General features: G+C 44.8%; 1 protein-coding gene across 3 annotated transcripts in view; it reads left to right on the forward strand.

The window, feature by feature from the left end:
* LOC145861743 (exportin-1) overlaps positions 1–22544 on the forward strand; it is a 113499-nt gene that overhangs the window by 18784 nt on the left and 72171 nt on the right. For all 3 annotated transcript variants that reach the window (XM_082964949.1, XM_082964948.1, XM_082964950.1), the window contains exons 3-4: positions 4761–4862; positions 18962–19034. In XM_082964949.1, coding sequence (XP_082821075.1) covers positions 4761–4862; positions 18962–19034 — 175 coding nt within the window. The remainder of the gene's footprint in view (positions 1–4760; positions 4863–18961; positions 19035–22544) is intronic.

The following is a 22544-nucleotide window of genomic DNA, read 5'->3' on the forward strand; positions in this document are numbered from 1 at the left end:
TTCCCCCCTTACTACCACTGACTTTCCCCCCTTACTACCACTGACTTTCCCCCCTTACTACCACTGACTTTCCCCCCTTACTACCACTGACTTTCCCCCCTTACTACCACTGACTTTCCCCCCTTACTACCACTGACTTTCCCCCCTTACTACCACTGACTTTCCCCCCTTACTACCACTGACTTTCCCCCCTTACTACCACTGACTTTCCCCCCTTACTACCACTGACTTTCCCCCCTTACTACCACTGACTTTCCCCCCTTACTACCACTGACTTTCCCCCTTACTACCACTGACTTTCCCCCCTTACTACCACTGACTTTACCCCCTTACTACCACTGACTTTCCCCCCTTACTACCACTGACTTTACCCCCTTACTACCACTGACTTTCCCCCCTTACTACCACTGACTTTCCCCCTTACTACCACTGACTTCCCCCCTTACTACCACTGACTTTCCCCCCTTACTACCACTGACTTTCCCCCTTACTACCACTGACTTTACTTCCACTGACTTCCCCCTTACTACCACTGACTTCCCCCCTTACTACCACTGACTTCCCCCCTTACTACCACCTTCCCCCCTTACTACCACTGACTTCCCCCTTACTACCACTGACTTCCCCCCTTACTACCACTGACTTTCCCCCCTTACTACCACTGACTTTCCCCCCTTACTACCACTGACTTCCCCCCTTACTACCACTGACTTTCCCCCCTTACTACCACTGACTTTCCCCCCTTACTACCACTGACTTCCCCCCTTACTACCACTGACTTTCCCCCCTTACTACCACTGACTTTACCCCCTTACTACCACTGACTTTACCCCCTTACTACCACTGACTTTACCCCCTTACTACCACTGACTTTCCCCCCTTACTACCACTGACTTTACCCCCTTACTACCACTGACTTTCCCCCTTACTACCACTGACTTTACCCCCTTACTACCACTGACTTTACCCCCTTACTACCACTGACTTTACCCCCTTACTACCACTGACTTTCCCCCCTTACTACCACTGACTTTACCCCCTTACTACCACTGACCTTCCCCCCTTACTACCACTGACTTTACCCCTTACTACCACTGACTTTACCCCTTACTACCACTGACTTTACCCCTTACTACCACTGACTTTACCCCCTTACTACCACTGACTTCCCCCCTTACTACCACTGACTTCCCCCCTTACTACCACTGACTTTACCCCTTACTACCACTGACTTTCCCCCGTTACTACCACTGACTTTCCCCCCTTACTACCACTGACTTTACCCCTTACTACCACTGAATTTCCCCCCTTACTACCACTGACTTCCCCCCTTACTACCACTGACTTTCCCCCCTTACTACCACTGACTTCCCCCCTTACTACCACTGACTTTCCCCCCTTACTACCACTGACTTTACCCCTTACTACCACTGACTTTCCCCCCTTACTACCACTGACTTCCCCCCTTACTACCACTGACTTTCCCCCCTTACTACCACTGACTTTCCCCCCTTACTACCACTGACTTTCCCCCCTTACTACCACTGACTTCCCCCTTACTACCACTGACTTCCCCCCTTACTACCACTGACTTCCCCCCTTACTACCACTGACTTCCCCCCTTACTACCACTGACTTCCCCCCTTACTACCACTGACTTTCCCCCTTACTACCACTGACTTTCCCCCCTTACTACCACTGACTTTCCCCCCTTACTACCACTGACTTCCCCCCTTACTACCACTGACTTTCCCCCCTTACTACCACTGACTTCCCCCCTTACTACCACTGACTTTCCCCCCTTACTACCACTGACTTCCCCCCCTTACTACCACCTTCCCCCCTTACTACCACTGACTTTCCCCCCTTACTACCACTGACTTTCCCCCCTTACTACCACTGACTTTCCCCCCTTACTACCACTGACTTCCCCCCTTACTACCACTGACTTTCCCCCTTACTACCACTGACTTCCCCCCTTACTACCACTGACTTTCCCCCCTTACTACCACTGACTTTCCCCCCTTACTACCACTGACTTCCCCCCTTACTACCACCTTTCCCCCCTTACTACCTCTGACTTTCCCCCCTTACTACCACTGACTTCCCCCTTACCACCACTGCCTTTCCCCCCTTACTAGCACTGACTTTACCCCTTACTACCACTGACTTTACCCCCTTACTACCACTGACTTTACCCCCTTACTACCACTGACTTTCCCCCCTTACTACCACTGACTTTACCCCCTTACTACCACTGACTTTACCCCTTACTACCACTGACTTTACCCCCTTACTACCACTGACTTTACCCCTTACTACCACTGACTTTACCCCCTTACTACCACTGACTTTCCCCCCTTACTACCACTGACTTTACCCCCTTACTACCACTGACCTTCCCCCCTTACTACCACTGACTTTACCCCTTACTACCACTGACTTTACCCCTTACTACCACTGACTTTACCCCTTACTACCACTGACTTTACCCCCTTACTACCACTGACTTCCCCCCTTACTACCACTGACTTCCCCCCTTACTACCACTGACTTCCCCCCTTACTACCACTGACTTTCCTGATAGCTACTTTATTGAGGACAAATGTACTGACTATGACTGAGATGTGTGGTTGTCCCACCTAGCTATCTGTAGATGAATGTACTGACTGTAAGTCACTCTGGATAAGAGTGTCTGCTAAATGACTAAAAGTTGTCAAGTAACCACAAAGCTGGTGGAGTTTTGCAGGATTTGTAATTTTGCTATGATGGTCGCTTGCCCAGGTGCCTTACTAAGTTTTACTTCTAACTTTTTGGGGACAGATAGAAGAACAGGGAGTGAAACAAGTTATTATTGCAGAAAATAATGTTTGAAATGGTGACGTATGAACAGGACATCTTTTCTATCACACTCTGTCATTGGTGAGGGGTTTAAGTTGAAATGCATCTGCCTTTTTAAATGTGGAGTGGGTGTGCAGGGCATAAAATGTACCGGACACAGATTTTTTACCAGACAAAATATATATATTTTTCTGTTAAAAATGGCAGAAATGAATGAGAATGCTTTATAATGTTTCTAAAATAATAAATGTATTAATAGTAAGAAGTAATGTGGCTGGTATATTTCTTATTTATTTCATTTTTTTAACCAATATGCCGACGTTTATATATACACTACGTTCAAAAGTTTGGGGTCACTTAGAAATGTTCTTGTTTTAGAAAGAAAAGCACATTTTTTTTGTTCATTAAAATAACATCAAATTGATCAGAAATACAGTGTAGACATTGTTAATGTTGTAAATGACTATTGTAGCTGGAAACGGCTGATTTATTTTTTTAATGGAATATCTACATAGGCGTACAGAGACCGATTATCAGCAACCATCACTCCTGTGTTCCAATGGCACGTTGTGTTAGCTAATCCAAGTTTATCATTTTAAAACGCTAATTGATCATTAGAAAACCCTTTTGCAATTATGCTAGCTGGCCTTCTAGGCAGAGTTCCTCTGTCCAGTGTCTGTGTTCTTTTGCCCATCTTAATGTTTTCTTTTTATTGGCCAGTCTGAGATATGGCTTTTTCTTTGCAACTCCCAGCATCCCAGAGTCTCCTCTTCACTGTTGACGTTGAGACTGGTGTTTTGTGGGTACTATTTAATGAAGCTGCCAGTTGAGGACTTGTGAGGCGTCTGTTTCTCAAACTAGACACTCTAATGTACGTGTCCTCTTGCTCAGTTGTGCACCGCGGCCTCCCACTCCTCTTTCTATTCTGGTTAGAGCCAGTTTGCACTGTTCTGTGAAGGGAGTAGTACACAGCGTTGTACGAGATCTTCAGTTTCTTGGTAATTTCTCGCATGGAATAGCCTTCATTTCTCAGAACAAGAATAGACTGATGAGTTTCAGAAGAAAGTTCTTTGTTTCTGGCCATTTTGAGCCTGTAACCGAACCCAGAAATGCTGATTCTCCAGATACTCAACTAGTCTAAAAGCCTGTTTTATTGCTTCTTTAATCAGAACTACAGTTTTCAGCTGTGTTAACATAATTGCAAAAGGGTTTTCTAATGATCAATTAGCCTTTTAAAATGATAAACTTGGATTAGCTAACACAACGTGCCATTGGAACACAGGAGTGATGGTTGCTGATAATGGGCCTCTGTACGCCTATGTAGATATTCCGTTATAAATCAGCCGTTTCCAGCTACAATAGTCATTTACAACATTAGCAATGTCTACACTGTATTTCTGATCAATTTGATGTTATTTTAATGGATAAAAAATGTGCTTTTCTTTCAAAAACAAGGAAATTTCTAAGTGACCCCAAACTTTTGAACGGTAGTGTATATATTCTTATTCCATACCTTTAGATGTGTGTGTATTAGGTAGTTGTTGTGGAATTTGTTAGATTACTTGTTAGATATTACTGCACTGTCGGAACTAGAAGCATAAGCATTTCGCTACACTCGCAGTAACATCTACTAACTATGTGTATGTGACCAATCAAATTTGATTTGATTTGAAATGGACATCTTACTCGCCAATGCCAATGTCTACCCGCATTTGGCAGGTGGCGGGTGTTCATTTTAGGCCGTGTGCGCGTGTGTGTGTGTGTGTGTGTGTGTGTGTGTGTGTGTGTGTGTGTGTGTGTGTGTGTGTGTGTGTGTGTGTGTGTGTGTGTGTGTGTGTGTGTGTGTGTGTGTGTGAGAGATAGGCACACACTCTATGTTTCAAAATCGGATTTCATCCATTCTTGTTCCTGCATTGCAGCAAAGGATGGCTCAGGAGGTTCTGACCCAGCTGAAAGAGCACCCGGATGCTTGGACCAGAGTGGACACCATACTGGAGTTCTCCCAGAGTATGAACACCAAAGTAAGTGAAAAACCTGCAGGGAGCACGTGCTGGTGGAGGGTCGCAGCACTCTAGCTGTGAGGAACCTGCAGGGAGCACGTGCTGGTGGAGGGTCGCAGCACTCTAGCTGTGAGGAACCTGCAGGGAGCACGTGCTGGTGGAGGGTCGCAGCATTCTAGCTGTGAGGAACCTGCAGGGAGCACGTGCTGGTGGAGGGTCGCAGCACTTTAGCTGTGAGGAACCTGCAGGGAGCACGTGCTGGTGGAGGGTCGCAGCACTCTAGCTGTGAGGAACCTGCAGGGAGCACGTGCTGGTGGAGGGTCGCAGCACTCTAGCTGTGAGGAAGTTAGGTGCTGGTAGTTACAACTCACTTGTCACTCAGTCGGTAGAGCATTACGCTTGTAACGCCAGGATAGTGGGTTCGATTTCCCCACATCACATGTATGTGAAATGTACTAAAAGTCTCTTTGGATAAAAACGTCTGCTAAATGGCAGATACAGTGTTGTTACTTACTCAGGCCGTTTTTCCCTTGAGGAGCATATGGCATCACCAGCAGCGCTCTCACATAGAACAACAACTTCAAACTAAAACACACACTCAAACATGAGTTGTTAAGTTCTGTCTGCCGAGCCCAATGGTAGGTTATCATGTAGTTCTGTCTGCTGAGCCCAATGGTAGGTTATCATGTAGTTCTGTCTGCCGAGCCCAATGGTAGGTTATCATGTAGTTCTGTCTGCCGAGCCCAATGGTAGGTTATCATGTAGTTCTGTCTGCCGAGCCCAATGGTAGGTTATCATGTAGTTCTGTCTGCCGAGCCCAATGGTAGGTTATCATGTAGTTCTGTCTGCCGAGCCCAATGGTAGGTTATCATGTAGTTCTGTCTGCTGAGCCCAATGGTAGGTTATCATGTAGTTCTGTCTGCCGAGCCCAATGGTAGGTTATCATGAAGTTCTGTCTGCCGAGCCCAATGGTAGGTTATCATGTAGTTCTGTCTGCCGAGCCCAATGGTAGGTTATCATGTAGTTCTGTCTGCCGAGCCCAATGGTAGGTTATCATGTAGTTCTGTCTGCTGAGCCCAATGGTAGGTTATCATGTAGTTCTGTCTGCTGAGCCCAATGGTAGGTTATCATGTAGTTCTGTCTGCTGAGCCCAATGGTAGGTTATCATGAAGTTCTGTCTGCTGAGCCCAATGGTAGGTTATCATGTAGTTCTGTCTGCTGAGCCCAATGGTAGGTTATCATGTAGTTCTGTCTGCCGAGCCCAATGGTAGGTTATCATGAAGTTCTGTCTGCCGAGCCCAATGGTAGGTTATCATGTAGTTCTGTCTGCTGAGCCCAATGGTAGGTTATCATGTAGTTCTGTCTGCTGAGCCCAATGGTAGGTTATCATGTAGTTCTGTCTGCCGAGCCCAATGGTAGGTTATCATGTAGTTCTGTCTGCCGAGCCCAATGGTAGGTTATCATGTAGTTCTGTCTGCTGAGCCCAATGGTAGGTTATCATGTAGTTCTGTCTGCTGAGCCCTGTCGTTCTCCCTTTGTCACAAATGACCTGATTTGCCAGAATTTTGATGTAATATTTCTGGAGGGATGGTTGGTTGTTTTGGTCTGTCTTTGGTGTTGATAGATTTGGGAGTTGTAACACTGATGTAGGTTTACTCTGTTACTCCTCCTGAGAGACCCCCTACCACCCCCATCCTACCACCCCCATTCTCAGGACCCCGCTCTATCAGCTTGAGTCAAACTAGGCATCTCCACAGTGAAATCCCTTAGTGTGGTACTCACTACTCGTAAATACAATCATAGTGAGCAATAGTAACAGCGTCTTTTTGTAGGGACTAACGGAGGATAAGTGGGCAAAGCCTATGGGGGAGATTCATGTTTTGTTGTCTAAACTCTGAAAATAACACAGGCTTAGAATAACTTCTGTTTTGTTCTATGAGATAATCTTCATCAGCTAAAATACATTTTTGTGAATTTTTTAAGAATTTATGTAATCAAATAAAGCTACCAATGTGCTGACATGTAAACATGTTAAATACACTGCATGCACAGCTTCATCTAAATGGACATCCACAATCTGGTTAAATAGCCGTGGAACACAGCTCTGGTTAAATAGCCGCGTAACACAGCTCTGGTTAAATAGCCGTGGAACACAGCTCTGGTTAAATAGCCGTGGAACACAGCTCTGGTTAAATAGCCGTGGAACACAGCTCTGGTTAAATAGCCGTGGAACACAGCTCTGGTTAAATAGCCGTGGAACACAGCTCTGGTTAAATAGCCGTGGAACACAGCTCTGGTTAAATAGCCGTGGAACACAGCTCTGGTTAAATAGCCGTGGAACACAGCTCTGGTTAAATAGCCGTGGAACACAGCTCTGGTTAAATAGCCGTGGAACACAGATATGGTTAAATAGCCGTGGAACACAGATATGGTTAAATAGCCGTGGAACACAGCTCTGGTTAAATAGCCGTGGAACACAGCTCTGGTTAAATAGCCGTGTAACACAGCTCTGGTTAAATAGCCGTGGAACACAGCTCTGGTTAAATAGCCGTGGAACACAGATATGGTTAAATAGCCGTGGAACACAGCTCTGGTTAAATAGCCGTGTAACACAGCTCTGGTTAAATAGCCGTGGAACACAGCTCTGGTTAAATAGCCGTGTAACACAGCTCTGGTTAAATAGCCGTGGAACACAGCTCTGGTTAAATAGCCGTGGAATACAGCTCTGGTTAAATAGCCGTGGAATACAGCTCTGGTTAAATAGCCGTGGAACACAGCTCTGGTTAAATAGCCGTGGAACACAGCTCTGGTTAAATAGCCGTGGAACACAGCTCTGGTTAAATAGCCGTGGAACACAGCTCTGGTTAAATAGCCGTGGAACACAGCTCTGGTTAAATAGCCGTGGAACACAGATATGGTTAAATAGCCGTGGAACACAGCTCTGGTTAAATAGCCGTGGAACACAGCTCTGGTTAAATAGCCGTGTAACACAGCTCTGGTTAAATAGCCGTGGAATACAGCTCTGGTTAAATAGCCGTGGAACACAGCTCTGGTTAAATAGCCGTGTAACACAGCTCTGGTTAAATAGCCGTGGAATACAGCTCTGGTTAAATAGCCGTGGAACACAGCTCTGGTTAAATAGCCGTGGAACACAGCTCTGGTTAAATAGCCGTGTAACACAGCTCTGGTTAAATAGCCGTGGAATACAGCTCTGGTTAAATAGCCGTGGAATACAGCTCTGGTTAAATAGCCGTGTAACACAGCTCTGGTTAAATAGCCGTGGAATACAGCTCTGGTTAAATAGCCGTGTAACACAGCTCTGGTTAAATAGCCGTGTAACACAGCTCTAGTTAAATAGCCGTGTAACACAGCTCTGGTTAAATAGCCGTGTAACACAGCTCTGGTTAAATAGCCGTGGAACACAGCTCTGGTTAAATAGCCGTGGAACACAGCTCTTGGATATTGACAGCCAGAGACTGGCTTAGTTGTGTTATCAGTAAGTTAGTATGTTATATTTGCCTCCCCAAATTGTTTGGTTAGTTGTAAAGGGGTACAAAGACAGGAGGGAGATTCCATGCTAGCTAGCTAGCTAGCAAGCTAACGTAGCTAACATGCTTAGCTTACCTTATAAGACATACCCGAAGTCTCCTCTTGACAACACCGTTCGGGAAGAGATAAAACAAGCACCTTCCCGCTGAAGAGCTATGGGTGCAGGCTGGAGCAAAACAATATACCATCCTGGTAAGCAGAAAGCTAACAAACTTGTTTAGCTAAGTAGTGGCGGGAACATTTTTGCAACCTAATGTTGTTGTTCCAATTCTATTACAGTTAGCAACAGACTTATTTTGAGCACATAAAGGCTTCATAGTCCATAAAGGTCATGTTAACTGACTGATATTTGCTCATAGAACAAAACATATATAAGTTCTCCTAAGCCTGTGGTCACCTCAAACCCCATTAATTTCCCTCACAGCAAGGGCCAATGAAGCAGAGGTAGAAAATGCTAACTCATTTCTGTTTTTTAGGACTACAAGCTGGGCAGCTCTATTCCTTCCTTGCACTCGCATACAGCTTAAATAGCTCTACATACTGAAAGCTTATGCACACATCCAAATCAACTTGACAATCCAATGATAGGTATTACTTTCTAGTTTATTTGCAAAACAAACACACATTAAGGTGGGCAAAGGGAGGGTTCTCCTGTCCAGTATTTGTGTAACCATCAAAGGGGCTCTTGTTTAGATCTCTGTATTTTCTATAAGTATTGAAAATGAAATGTAATTTTTAAGTTTTCCTCAAAGTGATGGTAATGTTTGGCTTTTCCTTTTTGTTGCTTGCCTGTTGCCCTTTAACCCTGACATCCATTACTAATGTCTTGAGTTGATCTACCAACAGTATTGTTATAGTTTCAAATTCATTACTTGTCCTAAAATGAGGTCTTTAGAGGAAAAGACAGGAAAGAAGGAATCAGAAAAGGTAAAACACCTCTTGGATTTGTCTAAATTCTGCATTCACCTTTTTCTTTCATGTATTGACAAAATAAAAGAGACAACAGTGCATCATTTTTTAACTAAAGCACTTGTTGTGAACATTAGTTTTTTAAATAATTGATAACTACTTTCAAATAACTTAGTTTCCTAAAGAAATTGAATTGAATGAATTCAAGTTGTTACTACTTTCAATTTGCTATTGATATAAATCCTAATGTTCCGTTATGTTGATTGGTTGTAATAGGAGGAAAAGGGGTGTCTCATCCTGTGCACCTTGACACTGCTAGGCTTTGACGGCAGGCCTACACAAGGTCTACCCTTTTCATTCCCTTTGACTCTGTTCTGTTCAGCACTTTCTATTACATCTGCTTCAGTGGGCTGAGGAAGTGGGGTACAGACTGAAGTCAGTCAGTCATTAGGGTAGAGGAAGTGGGGTGCAGACTGAAGTCAGTCAGTCATTAGGGTAGAGGAAGTGGGGTGCAGACTGAAGTCAGTCAGTCATTAGGGTAGAGGAAGTGGGGTGCAGACTGAAGTCAGTCATTAGGGTAGAGGAGGTGGGGTGCAGACTGAAGTCAGTCAGTGATTAGGGTAGAGGAAGTGGGGTGCAGACTGAAGTCAGTCAGTCATTAGGGTAGAGGAAGTGGGGTGCAGACTGAAGTCAGTCATTAGGGTAGAGGAGGTGGGGTGCAGACTGAAGTCAGTCAGTCATTAGGGTAGAGGAAGTGGGGTGCAGACTGAAGTCAGTCAGTCATTAGGGTAGAGGAAGTGGGGTGCAGACTGAAGTCAGTCATTAGGGTAGAGGAAGTGGGGTGCAGACTGAAGTCAGTCATTAGGGTAGAGGAAGTGGGGTGCAGACTGAAGTCAGTCAGTCATTAGGGTAGAGGAAGTGGGGTACAGACTGAAGTCAGTCAGTCATTAGGGTAGAGGAAGTGGGGTACAGACTGCAGTCAGTCAGTCATTAGGGTAGAGGAAGTGGGGTACAGACTGAAGTCAGTCAGTCATTAGGGTAGAGGAAGTGGGGTGCAGACTGAAGTCAGTCAGTCATTAGGGTAGAGGAAGTGGGGTGCAGACTGAAGTCAGTCAGTCATTAGGGTAGAGGAAGTGGGGTGCAGACTGCAGTCAGTCAGTCATTAGGGTAGAGGAAGTGGGGTACAGACTGAAGTCAGTCAGTCATTAGGGTAGAGGAAGTGGGGTGCAGACTGAAGTCAGTCAGTCATTAGGGTAGAGGAAGTGGGGTGCAGACTGAAGTCAGTCAGTCATTAGGGTAGAGGAAGTGGGGTGCAGACTGAAGTCAGTCATTCATTAGGGTAGAGGAAGTGGGGTGCAGACTGAAGTCAGTCAGTCATTAGGGTAGAGGAAGTGGGGTGCAGACTGAAGTCAGTCAGTCATTAGGGTAGAGGAAGTGGGGTGCAGACTGAAGTCAGTCAGTCATTAGAGTAGAGGGAGTGGGGTACAGACTGCAGTCAGTCATTAGAGTAGAGGGAGTGGGGTACAGACTGCAGTCAGTCATTAGGGTAGAGGGAGTGGGGTACAGACTGCAGTCAGTCATTAGGGTAGAGGAAGTGGGGTGCAGACTGCAGTCAGTCAGTCATTAGGGTAGAGGGAGTGGGGTACAGACTGCAGTCAGTCATTAGGGTAGAGGAAGTGGGGTACAGACTGCAGTTAGTCATTAGGGTAGAGGAAGTGGGGTGCAGACTGAAGTCAGTCAGTCATTAGGGTAGAGGAGGTGGGGTGCAGACTGCAGTCAGTCATTAGGGTAGAGGAAGTGGGGTACAGACTGCAGTCAGTCATTAGGGTAGAGGGAGTGGGGTGCAGACTGAAGTCAGTCAGTCATTAGGGTAGAGGGAGTGGGGTACAGACTGCAGTCAGTCAGTCATTAGGGTAGAGGAGGTGGGGTGCAGACTGAAGTCAGTCAGTCATTAGGGTAGAGGAAGTGGGGTGCAGACTGAAGTCAGTCAGTCATTAGGGTAGAGGGAGTGGGGTGCAGACTGAAGTCAGTCAGTCATTAGGGTAGAGGAAGTGGGGTGCAGACTGAAGTCAGTCAGTCATTAGGGTAGAGGGAGTGGGGTACAGACTGCAGTCAGTCATTAGGGTAGAGGGAGTGGGGTACAGACTGCAGTCAGTCAGTCATTAGGGTAGTAATAATATAGATGAGAGGTCTAGTAGTGAGCGACGTGATATTTCACCTGAAGGGATCACAACTCTGTCTATTTCTACATCTCTCGCTCTCTCTCTCTCTCTCTCTCTCTCTCTCTCTCTCTCTCTCTCTGATCTTCTCTCCATCCCTAAACCTTGCAATGCGGCGCCGGTGGCAGCGGAAACAAGTGTTGCAAGACCTCACCCTCTGTCTTTCATTTAATTTTTTGCCTTGTTTTATTTATGCCTTGTTTTATTTCTTCCCTGTTTTATTTCTTCCCTGTTTTATTTCTGCCCTGTTTTATTTCTGCCCTGTTTTATTTCTGCCCTATTTTATTTCTGCCTTGTTTTATTTCTGTCTGGTGATAATTGAAGGTGTATCAGTCAAAAGGTTCTCAAGATGTTCACTAGGCATCGCCTGACACCTGCTATTGGTGGAGACCAACAGTTAGTAGTGATGACAGTGTAGTGCACCTTTAATGAACCGCCCCACCAGCTTTAAAACTAACAACTTTCAATCTCATTTATTTGTTGAATCACTGACTGTCTTCCATCTTTTGAAACAGTGATCCCTACTGTCTTCCACCTTACCTTTTGAAACAGTGATCCCTACTGTCTTCCATCTTACCTTTTGAAACAGTGATCCCTACTGTCTTCCACCTTACCTTTTGAAACAGTGATCCTACTGTCTTCCACCTTTTGAAACAGTGATCCCTACTGTATTCCACCTTACCTTTTGAAACAGTGATCCCTACTGTCTTCCACCTTACCTTTTGAAACAGTGATCCCTGCTGTCTTCCACCTTACCTTTTGAAACAGTGATCCCTACTGTCTTCCACCTTTTGAAACAGTGATCCCTGCTGTCTTCCACCTTACCTTTTGAAACAGTGATCCCTGCTGTCTTCCACCTTACCTTTTGAAACAGTGATCCCTACTGTCTTCCATCTTACCTTTTGAAACAGTGATCCCTACTGTCTTCCACCTTACCTTTTGAAACAGTGATCCCTGCTGTCTTCCACCTTACCTTTTGAAACAGTGATCCCTACTGTCTTCCACCTTTTGAAACAGTGATCCCTACTGTCTTCCACCTTACCTTTTGAAACAGTGATCCCTACTGTCTTCCACCTTACCTTTTGAAACAGTGATCCCTGCTGTCTTCCACCTTACCTTTTGAAACAGTGATCCCTGCTGTCTTCCACCTTTTGAAACAGTGATCCCTGCTGTCTTCCATCTTACCTTTTGAAACAGTGATCCCTACTGTCTTCCACCTTTTGAAACAGTGATCCTTACTGTCTTCCACCTTACCTTTTGAAACAGTGATCCCTGCTGTCTTCCACCTTTTGAAACAGTGATCCCTGCTGTCTTCCACCTTACCTTTTGAAACAGTGATCCCTGCTGTCTTCCACCTTTTGAAACAGTGATCCCTGCTGTCTTCCACCTTACCTTTTGAAACAGTGATCCCTACTGTCTTTCACCTTACCTTTTGAAACAGTGATCCCTGCTGTCTTCCACCTTTTGAAACAGTGATCCCTACTGTCTTCCATCTTACCTTTTGAAACAGTGATCCTTACTGTCTTCCACCTTTTGAAACAGTGATCCCTGCTGTCTTCCACCTTACCTTTTGAAACAGTGATCCCTACTGTCTTCCACCTTTTGAAACGGTGATCCCTGCTGTCTTCCATCTTACCTTTTGAAACAGTGATCCCTGCTGTCTTCCACCTTTTGAAACAGTGATCCCTACTGTCTTCCACCTTTTGAAACGGTGATCCCTGCTGTCTTCCACCTTACCTTTTGAAACAGTGATCCCTACTGTCTTCCACCTTTTGAAACAGTGATCCCTACTGTCTTCCACCTTACCTTTTGAAACAGTGATCCTACTGTCTTCCACCTTTTGAAACAGTGATCTCTGCTGTCTTCTACCTTACCTTTTGAAACAGTGATCCCTACTGTATTCCACCTTACCTTTTGAAACAGTGATCCCTACTGTCTTCCACCTTTTGAAACAGTGATCCCTACTGTCTTCCACCTTTTGAAACAGTGATCCCTGCTGTCTTCCACCTTACCTTTTGAAACAGTGATCCTACTGTCTTCCACCTTACCTTTTGAAACAGTGATCCCTGCAGTCTTCCACCTTACCTTTTGAAACAGTGATCCTACTGTCTTCCACCTTACCTTTTGAAACAGTGATCCCTGCTGTCTTCCACCTTACCTTTTGAAACAGTGATCCTACTGTCTTCCACCTTACCTTTTGAAACAGTGATCCCTGCTGTCTTCCACCTTTTGAAACAGTGATCCCTGCAGTCTTCCACCTTACCTTTTGAAACAGTGATCCCTGCTGTATTCCACCTTACCTTTTGAAACAGTGATCCCTACTGTCTTCCACCTTACCTTTTGAAACAGTGATCCCTGCTGTATTCCACCTTTTGAAACAGTGATCCCTACTGTCTTCCACCTTTTGAAACAGTGATCCCTACTGTCTTCCACCTTTTGAAACAGTGATCCCTACTGTCTTCCACCTTTTGAAACAGTGATCCCTGCTGTATTCCACCTTTTGAAACAGTGATCCCTGCTGTATTCCACCTTTTGAAACAGTGATCCCTACTGTCTTCCACCTTTTGAAACAGTGATCCCTACTGTCTTCCACCTTTTGAAACAGTGATCCCTACTGTCTTCCACCTTACCTTTTGAAACAGTGATCCCTACTGTATTCCACCTTACCTTTTGAAACAGTGATCCCTACTGTCTTCCACCTTTTGAAACAGTGATCCCTGCTGTATTCCACCTTACCTTTTGAAACAGTGATCCCTACTGTCTTCCACCTTTTGAAACAGTGATCCCTGCTGTCTTCCACCTTTTGAAACAGTGATCCCTGCTGTATTCCACCTTTTGAAACAGTGATCCCTGCTGTCTTCCACCTTTTGAAACAGTGATCCTTACTGCCTTCTACCTTACCTTTTGAAACAGTGATCCCTGCTGTATTCCACCTTTTGAAACAGTGATCCCTACTGTCTTCCACCTTACCTTTTGAAACAGTGATCCCTACTGTCTTCCACCTTACCTTTTGAAACAGTGATCCTAATGTCTTCCACCTTTTGAAACAGTGATCTCTGCTGTCTTCCATCTTAGCTTTTGAAACAGTGATCCTTACTGTCTTCCACCTTTTGAAACAGTGATCCCTGCTGTCTTCCACCTTACCTTTTGAAACAGTGATCCTACTGTCTTCCACCTTTTGAAACAGTGATCCTACTGTCTTCCACCTTTTGAAACAGTGATCCCTGCTGTCTTCCACCTTACCTTTTGAAACAGTGATCCTACTGTCTTCCACCTTTTGAAACAGTGATCTCTGCTGTCTTCCATCTTACCTTTTGAAACAGTGATCCTACTGTCTTCCACCTTTTGAAACAGTGATCCTACTGTCTTCCACCTTTTGAAACAGTGATCCCTGCTGTCTTCCACCTTACCTTTTGAAACAGTGATCCTACTGTCTTCCACCTTTTGAAACAGTGATCTCTGCTGTCTTCCATCTTACCTTTTGAAACAGTGATCCCTGCTGTCTTCCACCTTTTGAAACAGTGATCTCTGCTGTCTTCCATCTTAGCTTTTGAAACAGTGATCCTTACTGTCTTCCACCTTTTGAAACAGTGATCTCTGCTGTCTTCCATCTTACCTTTTGAAACAGTGATCCTACTGTCTTCCACCTTTTGAAACAGTGATCCTACTGTCTTCCACCTTTTGAAACAGTGATCCCTGCTGTCTTCCACCTTACCTTTTGAAACAGTGATCCCTGCTGTCTTCCACCTTTTGAAACAGTGATCCCTGCTGTCTTCCACCTTTTGAAACAGTGATCCCTGCTGTATTCCACCTTACCTTTTGAAACAGTGATCCCTGCTGTCTTCCACCTTACCTTTTGAAACAGTGATCCCTGCTGTCTTCCACCTTACCTTTTGAAACAGTGATCCCTGCTGTCTTCCATCTTACCTTTTGAAACAGTGATCCTTACTGTCTTCCACCTTTTGAAACAGTGATCCCTGCTGTCTTCCATCTTACCTTTTGAAACAGTGATCCCTACTGTCTTCCACCTTTTGAAACAGTGATCCCTACTGTCTTCCACCTTACCTTTTGAAACAGTGATCCCTACTGTCTTCCACCTTACCTTTTGAAACAGTGATCCCTACTGTCTTCCACCTTACCTTTTGAAACAGTGATCCCTACTGTCTTCCACCTTTTGAAACAGTGATCCCTACTGTCTTCCACCTTACCTTTTGAAACAGTGATCCCTACTGTCTTCCATCTTACCTTTTGAAACAGTGATCCCTGCTGTCTTCCACCTTTTGAAACAGTGATCCCTGCTGTCTTCCACCTTTTGAAACAGTGATCCCTGCTGTATTCCACCTTACCTTTTGAAACAGTGATCCCTGCTGTCTTCCACCTTACCTTTTGAAACAGTGATCCCTACTGTCTTCCACCTTTTGAAACAGTGATCCCTACTGTCTTCCACCTTACCTTTTGAAACAGTGATCCCTGCTGTCTTCCACCTTACCTTTTGAAACAGTGATCCCTGCTGTCTTCCACCTTTTGAAACAGTGATCCCTGCTGTCTTCCATCTTACCTTTTGAAACAGTGATCCCTGCTGTCTTCCACCTTTTGAAACAGTGATCCCTGCTGTCTTCCACCTTACCTTTTGAAACAGTGATCCTTGCTGTCTTCCACCTTTTGAAACAGTGATCCCTACTGTCTTCCACCTTACCTTTTGAAACAGTGATCCCTGCTGTCTTCCATCTTACCTTTTGAAACAGTGATCCCTACTGTCTTCCACCTTACCTTTTGAAACAGTGATCCCTACTGTATTCCACCTTACCTTTTGAAACAGTGATCCTTACTGTCTTCCATCTTACCTTTTGAAACAGTGATCCCTACTGTCTTCCACCTTTTGAAACAGTGATCCCTACTGTCTTCCATCTTACCTTTTGAAACAGTGATCCCTACTGTCTTCCATCTTACCTTTTGAAACAGTGATCCCTGCTATCTTCCATCTTACCTTTTGAAACAGTGATCCTACTGTCTTCCACCTTACCTTTTGAAACAGTGATCCTACTGTCTTCCACCTTACCTTTTGAAACAGTGATCCCTACTGTATTCCACCTTTTGAAACAGTGATCCCTGCTGTCTTCCATCTTACCTTTTGAAACAGTGATCCTACTGTCTTCCACCTTACCTTTTGAAACAGTGATCCCTACTGTATTCCACCTTTTGAAACAGTGATCCCTGCTGTCTTCCACCTTTTGAAACAGTGATCCCTACTGTCTTCCACCTTACCTTTTGAAACAGTGATCCCTACTGTCTTCCACCTTACCTTTTGAAACAGTGATCCCTACTGTCTTCCACCTTACCTTTTGAAACAGTGATCCCTACTGTCTTCCACCTTACCTTTTGAAACAGTGATCCCTACTGTCTTCCACCTTTTGAAACAGTGATCCCTACTGTCTTCCACCTTACCTTTTGAAACAGTGATCCCTACTGTCTTCCACCTTACCTTTTGAAACAGTGATCCCTGCTGTCTTCCACCTTACCTTTTGAAACAGTGATCCCTACTGTCTTCCACCTTACCTTTTGAAACAGTGATCCTTACTGTCTTCCACCTTACCTTTTTAAACAGTGATCCCTGCTGTCTTCCACCTTTTGAAACAGTGATCCCTACTGTCTTCCACCTTACCTTTTGAAACAGTGATCCTTACTGTCTTCCACCTTACCTTTTGAAACAGTGATCCCTACTGTCTTCCACCTTACCTTTTGAAACAGTGATCCCTGCTGTCTTCCATCTTACCTTTTGAAACAGTGATCCCTACTGTCTTCCACCTTTTGAAACAGTGATCCCTACTGTCTTCCACCTTTTGAAACAGTGATCCCTGCTGTCTTCCACCTTTTGAAACAGTGATCCCTGCTGTCTTCCATCTTACCTTTTGAAACAGTGATCCTACTGTCTTCCACCTTTTGAAACAGTGATCCCTGCTGTCTTCCACCTTACCTTTTGAAACAGTGATCCCTGCTGTCTTCCATCTTACCTTTTGAAACAGTGATCCTACTGTCTTCCACCTTTTGAAACAGTGATCCCTGCTGTCTTCCACCTTACCTTTTGAAACAGTGATCCCTGCTGTCTTCCACCTTACCTTTTGAAACAGTGATCCTTGCTGTCTTCCACCTTTTGAAACAGTGATCCCTGCTGTCTTCCACCTTACCTTTTGAAACAGTGATCCCTGCTGTCTTCCACCTTACCTTTTGAAACAGTGATCCCTACTGTCTTCCACCTTACCTTTTGAAACAGTGATCCCTGCTGTCTTCCACCTTACCTTTTGAAACAGTGATCCCTGCTGTCTTCCACCTTACCTTTTGAAACAGTGATCCTACTGTCTTCCACCTTTTGAAACAGTGATCCCTGCTGTCTTCTACCTTACCTTTTGAAACAGTGATCCCTGCTGTCTTCCACTTTACCTTTTGAAACAGTGATCCCTGCTGTCTTCCACCTTACCTTTTGAAACAGTGATCCCTACTGTCTTCCACCTTACCTTTTGAAACAGTGATCCCTGCAGTTGAAATACTGTTGATCCAAATAACAATAGACCAAATGATAAAATACACTAACTTGTAACATTTAAGTCCTTTTTAAATGTTTGTTTTGCTTGACTTTATAAAAGCATATCATTTGATAGATAAAGGACAAATGAAAATCTGTGGCTGGTCTTGCTGTTTCTTATGAGACACACAAGTTTAAGGTGAAAATTGGTCCATGTCTAGAATGGTACCCTATTCCCTCTATAGTGCACTCCTTTTAACCAGAGCTGGTAGTGCACTATATAAGGGATATGATGCCATTTGGGATGCACCCACAACCTGATTAGTTTGGTTCTTATGAGGGAAGGGATTCGTTAGGTGCAGTAAGACACCAGTCTTACCCTGGTTGTTCCTAAACAGACCAACGTTTTCATTTCTGATAACAACCTCTTAAACCAATTGCTTAGACATAGTTTTAATACCAAATCTGCAATGTCTCTCAGGCTACTAGGTGTAAGGTAACTAATAATATCTTTATTTTATATAGTATTTTTTATTATAAGTAGAATCTGTCACTTTAAAAACCAAATAAACAGTAGTATTTAACAAAACAAATGTTGTGAGGTGTAATAGTGTTCTTCCCCTCGGTCTTTCACCTTCTGGTGTGGTCCTGGGAGAAACAGCAGGACTTCTACATGCCTTCAGCCCTACGGTGGCTTGTAGAGAACAAAACTAAAATACCACTTTTATTCAAATGTTTACATACTAAAAATCTGCATGAAATGTAGTTCAATCCGATTGAAACAGATGAAAAATATTTTAGGCAGTCTCAATTCATGTTTTTTGTTGTTTCTGTTGCTCCATAATATACACCAAATGTTTTTAATATTCAGCGTTGCTATGACCACTGTCACATCACGCTGTTTCTCTCCTTGTGCGTTACAGTACTATGCTCTGCAGATTCTGGAAACGGTTATCAAAACAAGATGGAAGATTCTACCCAGAAACCAGTGTGAAGGTAAGCCTCGCTGCCCCTGCACAAATCACATTTGTTTTTGAAAGCCCTTTTTATGTCAGCAGTTGTCGCTAAGTGCTTTACAGATACCCAGCCTAAGAGCAAGCAATGCAGAATTAATTTATTAACCTTAATTTAACTAGGCAAGTCAGTTAAGAACAAATTCTTATTTACCATGACGGCCTACACCAGACAAACCCAGACGACGCTGGACCAATCGCCTTATGAGACTTCCAATCACAGCTGGTTGTGATACAGCCTGGATTCGAACCAGTGTGTCTGTAGTGACGCCGCTAGCACTGAGATGCAGTGTATTAGACCGCTGCGCCACTCGGGAGCCCAGTGGCACACTGGCTAGAAAAAACTCCCTGGAAGGCAGAAACCTAGAGAGGAACCAGGCTCTGAGGGGTGGCCAGTCCTCTCCTGGCTGTACTGGGTAGAGAGGAACCAGGCTCTGAGGGGTGGCCAGTCCTCTCCTGGCTGTACTGGGTAGAGAGGAACCAGGCTCTGAGGGGTGGCCAGTCCTCTCCTGGCTGTACTGGGTAGAGAGGAACCAGGCTCTGAGGGGTGGCCAGTCCTCTCCTGGCTGTACTGGGTAGAGAGAGGAACCAGGCTCTGAGGGGTGGCCAGTCCTCTCCTGGCTGTACTGGGTAGAGAGGAACCAGGCTCTGAGGGGTGGCCAGTCCTCTCCTGGCTGTACTGGGTAGAGAGGAACCAGGCTCTGAGGGGTGACCAGTCCTCTCCTGGCTGTACTGGGTAGAGAGGAACCAGGCTCTGAGGGGTGGCCAGTCCTCTCCTGGCTGTACTGGGTAGAGAGGAACCAGGCTCTGAGGGGTGGCCAGTCCTCTCCTGGCTGTACTGGGTAGAGAGGAACCAGGCTCTGAGGGGTGGCCAGTCCTCTCCTGGCTGTACTGGGTAGAGAGGAACCAGGCTCTGAGGGGTGGCCAGTCCTCTCCTGGCTGTACTGGGTAGAGAGGAACCAGGCTCTGAGGGATGGCCAGTCCTCTCCTGGCTGTACTGGGTAGAGAGGAACCAGGCTCTGAGGGGTGACCAGTCCTCTCCTGGCTGTACTGGGTAGAGAGGAACCAGGCTCTGAGGGGTGGCCAGTCCTCTCCTGGCTGTACTGGGTAGAGAGGAACCAGGCTCTGAGGGGTGACCAGTCCTCTCCTGGCTGTACCAGATGGGCATTAAGGCCAGATTGTTGTCAAACAATCACCTTTCGCCCCTCTCAGCCTCGCTCGCCAACCAAACCATTCCCTCACCTCGTGTCTGAGGACAGGGTGGAACAGGACACCAGACTGTTGAATGTGTGTTGACACGACTGTAGGTGAATTTGGACACGGTATTTGTGTCTTAGTTTCACTGCTTTGTCTCTTAAGACACATGTTCTTGCTCATTAAGAGTTGGAGAAGAACCCATGGGGAGAATCAGCTGTCCTTTGGAATATTGCTCCTGACAACTCAAGACGTCTTAATTGTGGAGGCAGCGACGCCCCCTCTCTCTCCCCTTAACCCGGCCGACGTGCGGTTGCCAAGATGGGCCGTGTTCCCCTCTAAGCACGCCGGTTCACTTTCTGCTTGGCTGAGTCCTGTTCACTTCTGCAGAAAGGCTGGGTTCTGTCTCTGGCAGTTCTTTACACAAGGGAAAAGCTAGGGGGAAAGAATAAAACAGGCTGCTGTTCGTTGAGGGATTGTAAAGGGACTTGTGCTGTAACTTTAGCCAGCGACCACTGGTGTGAGTCTATCCGTCCCAGCATGTTCATCTTAGTTAAAACATGTAGATAGAAAGCCATGACAGACAGGCTGAGGCTCAATATGTTGGTCGAAGATCTAGCATCAGCTACACAGGAGATCTGATCAATTTAGGGACCAATAAGGCTCTGACCTTATTGTGCAATCCCGGTCATTTGAATCATTTGAATCATTTTCTTCACTAGGTAGTGTGTATATTAGACTTGGGCAGTATACTGTGTACAGGGGATTTGGAAATGGCCACCGAATGGTTTTTCAATACAGTCCATACTGTTGAAACTACTGTATTTCTTTGAAGTTTTTCAATAAATTGTAATATTTGTAGCTACTTTTGAAGTAAATACCTGCAGTGCAATAGGTTAGGAGATAAAGCAGGTTGGGTTCTTCATTTCACCTGTCACATTACTTTACATTATGAAGCTTAGTGTAGTTCCCCAGAACAGTTGAGCCAGTCATGTGTTTGTAATTAGCACAATGGGAGAAAGCAGGAGTCAAGCTGTGTATTGACAGGGCTCAGTGTTTTATATGGAAAGTCAACAGAGTTTTGTTGCTTCAATAGAGTGATCAGAGACATGTAACTATAGTGTTCCTTCACAGAAAATACATCAGTGCTACACATTCAGCAGAAAACAGCCTCATTTTCATCAGATGACAACAAAAGTGCAACTATTTGGCTGGCAGCCACACCAGTAAATACTTTTGCAATGAAAAAGCAATGTATTATTTGCTAAAACGATGCATGGCCATCATATTTGTAATATTTATCATAGAAAGAATGTAGCCAGCTACATTCCTAATGTTTTGCTTGAAGTTAATGGAGAACAGTAGCTCCACATCAGTCAGAGTGCTGTCTGCTGATAGAATGATGGAGAACAGTAGCTACACATCAGTCAGAGCGCTGTCTGCTGATAGAATGATGGAGAACAGTAGCTCCACATCAGTCAGAGTGCTGTCTGCTGATAGAATGATGGAGAACAGTAGCTCCACATCAGTCAGAGTGCTGTCTGCTGATAGAATGCCTTTTTTCTGAATTCTCATCCGAGTGGAGAAGTGCAGCTGAAGCACAAAATTAGTCTGATGCTGAGCAGAAATTACAATAAGAAGCATTTTAGATCTGTGTTTACAAAACGCAGCAAGATATTCTGCGTGAAAAACGGAGAGATTGTGCGTTAATGTGACCCTTAATATCAACTTGCTAGTTATCTAAGTAGTGACTGAATTAATAAGGTGATGGGAATCATATTGTGTTAGCTTTGTTTGAGAAGTCAAAATAATTTGATTGAGTTATCTGTATAGCTGTCAATCTTCATTTCCTATAGTTTTTTTTCTACTCTCTCTGTTCTCGCCCGTCTTCTCAGAGCAGGCAGGCCCGTTGCCCTAGCGACTCGATTCCACACAGACACAGCAGGTACACATTCTGCTCCAGAGCCACTACTGTTCTTCCTTTAGACAAGCATGGTCAAAACTTTGTTCATTTTCACAATGTCTCTCATTCACATTCACTTTTAAATGTCCAAACTCACCAAAAATGACATTCGGTAGCTCCTACCTATATATATATAACTTTATGAGTTGGATTGCCTGTCTCTGCAATTTGTTTATTTTCGTTTGCACTCGTTATCATATTTAACTAATAACCGACCATGGAAATTCGCTATTACTTGTGCTGATTTTGTGTTTTTTTGTGTGTGTGTTTTTGGCGCCCACTTGTGTACTAAGCCGGTAATACCGTAACTCCAGGGATGAAAGGACGATATGAAAA

Source organism: Salmo salar, chromosome 18, assembly GCF_965601325.2.
Source record: "Salmo salar chromosome 18, fSalSal1, whole genome shotgun sequence".
Taxonomy (NCBI): Eukaryota; Metazoa; Chordata; class Actinopteri; order Salmoniformes; family Salmonidae; genus Salmo; species Salmo salar.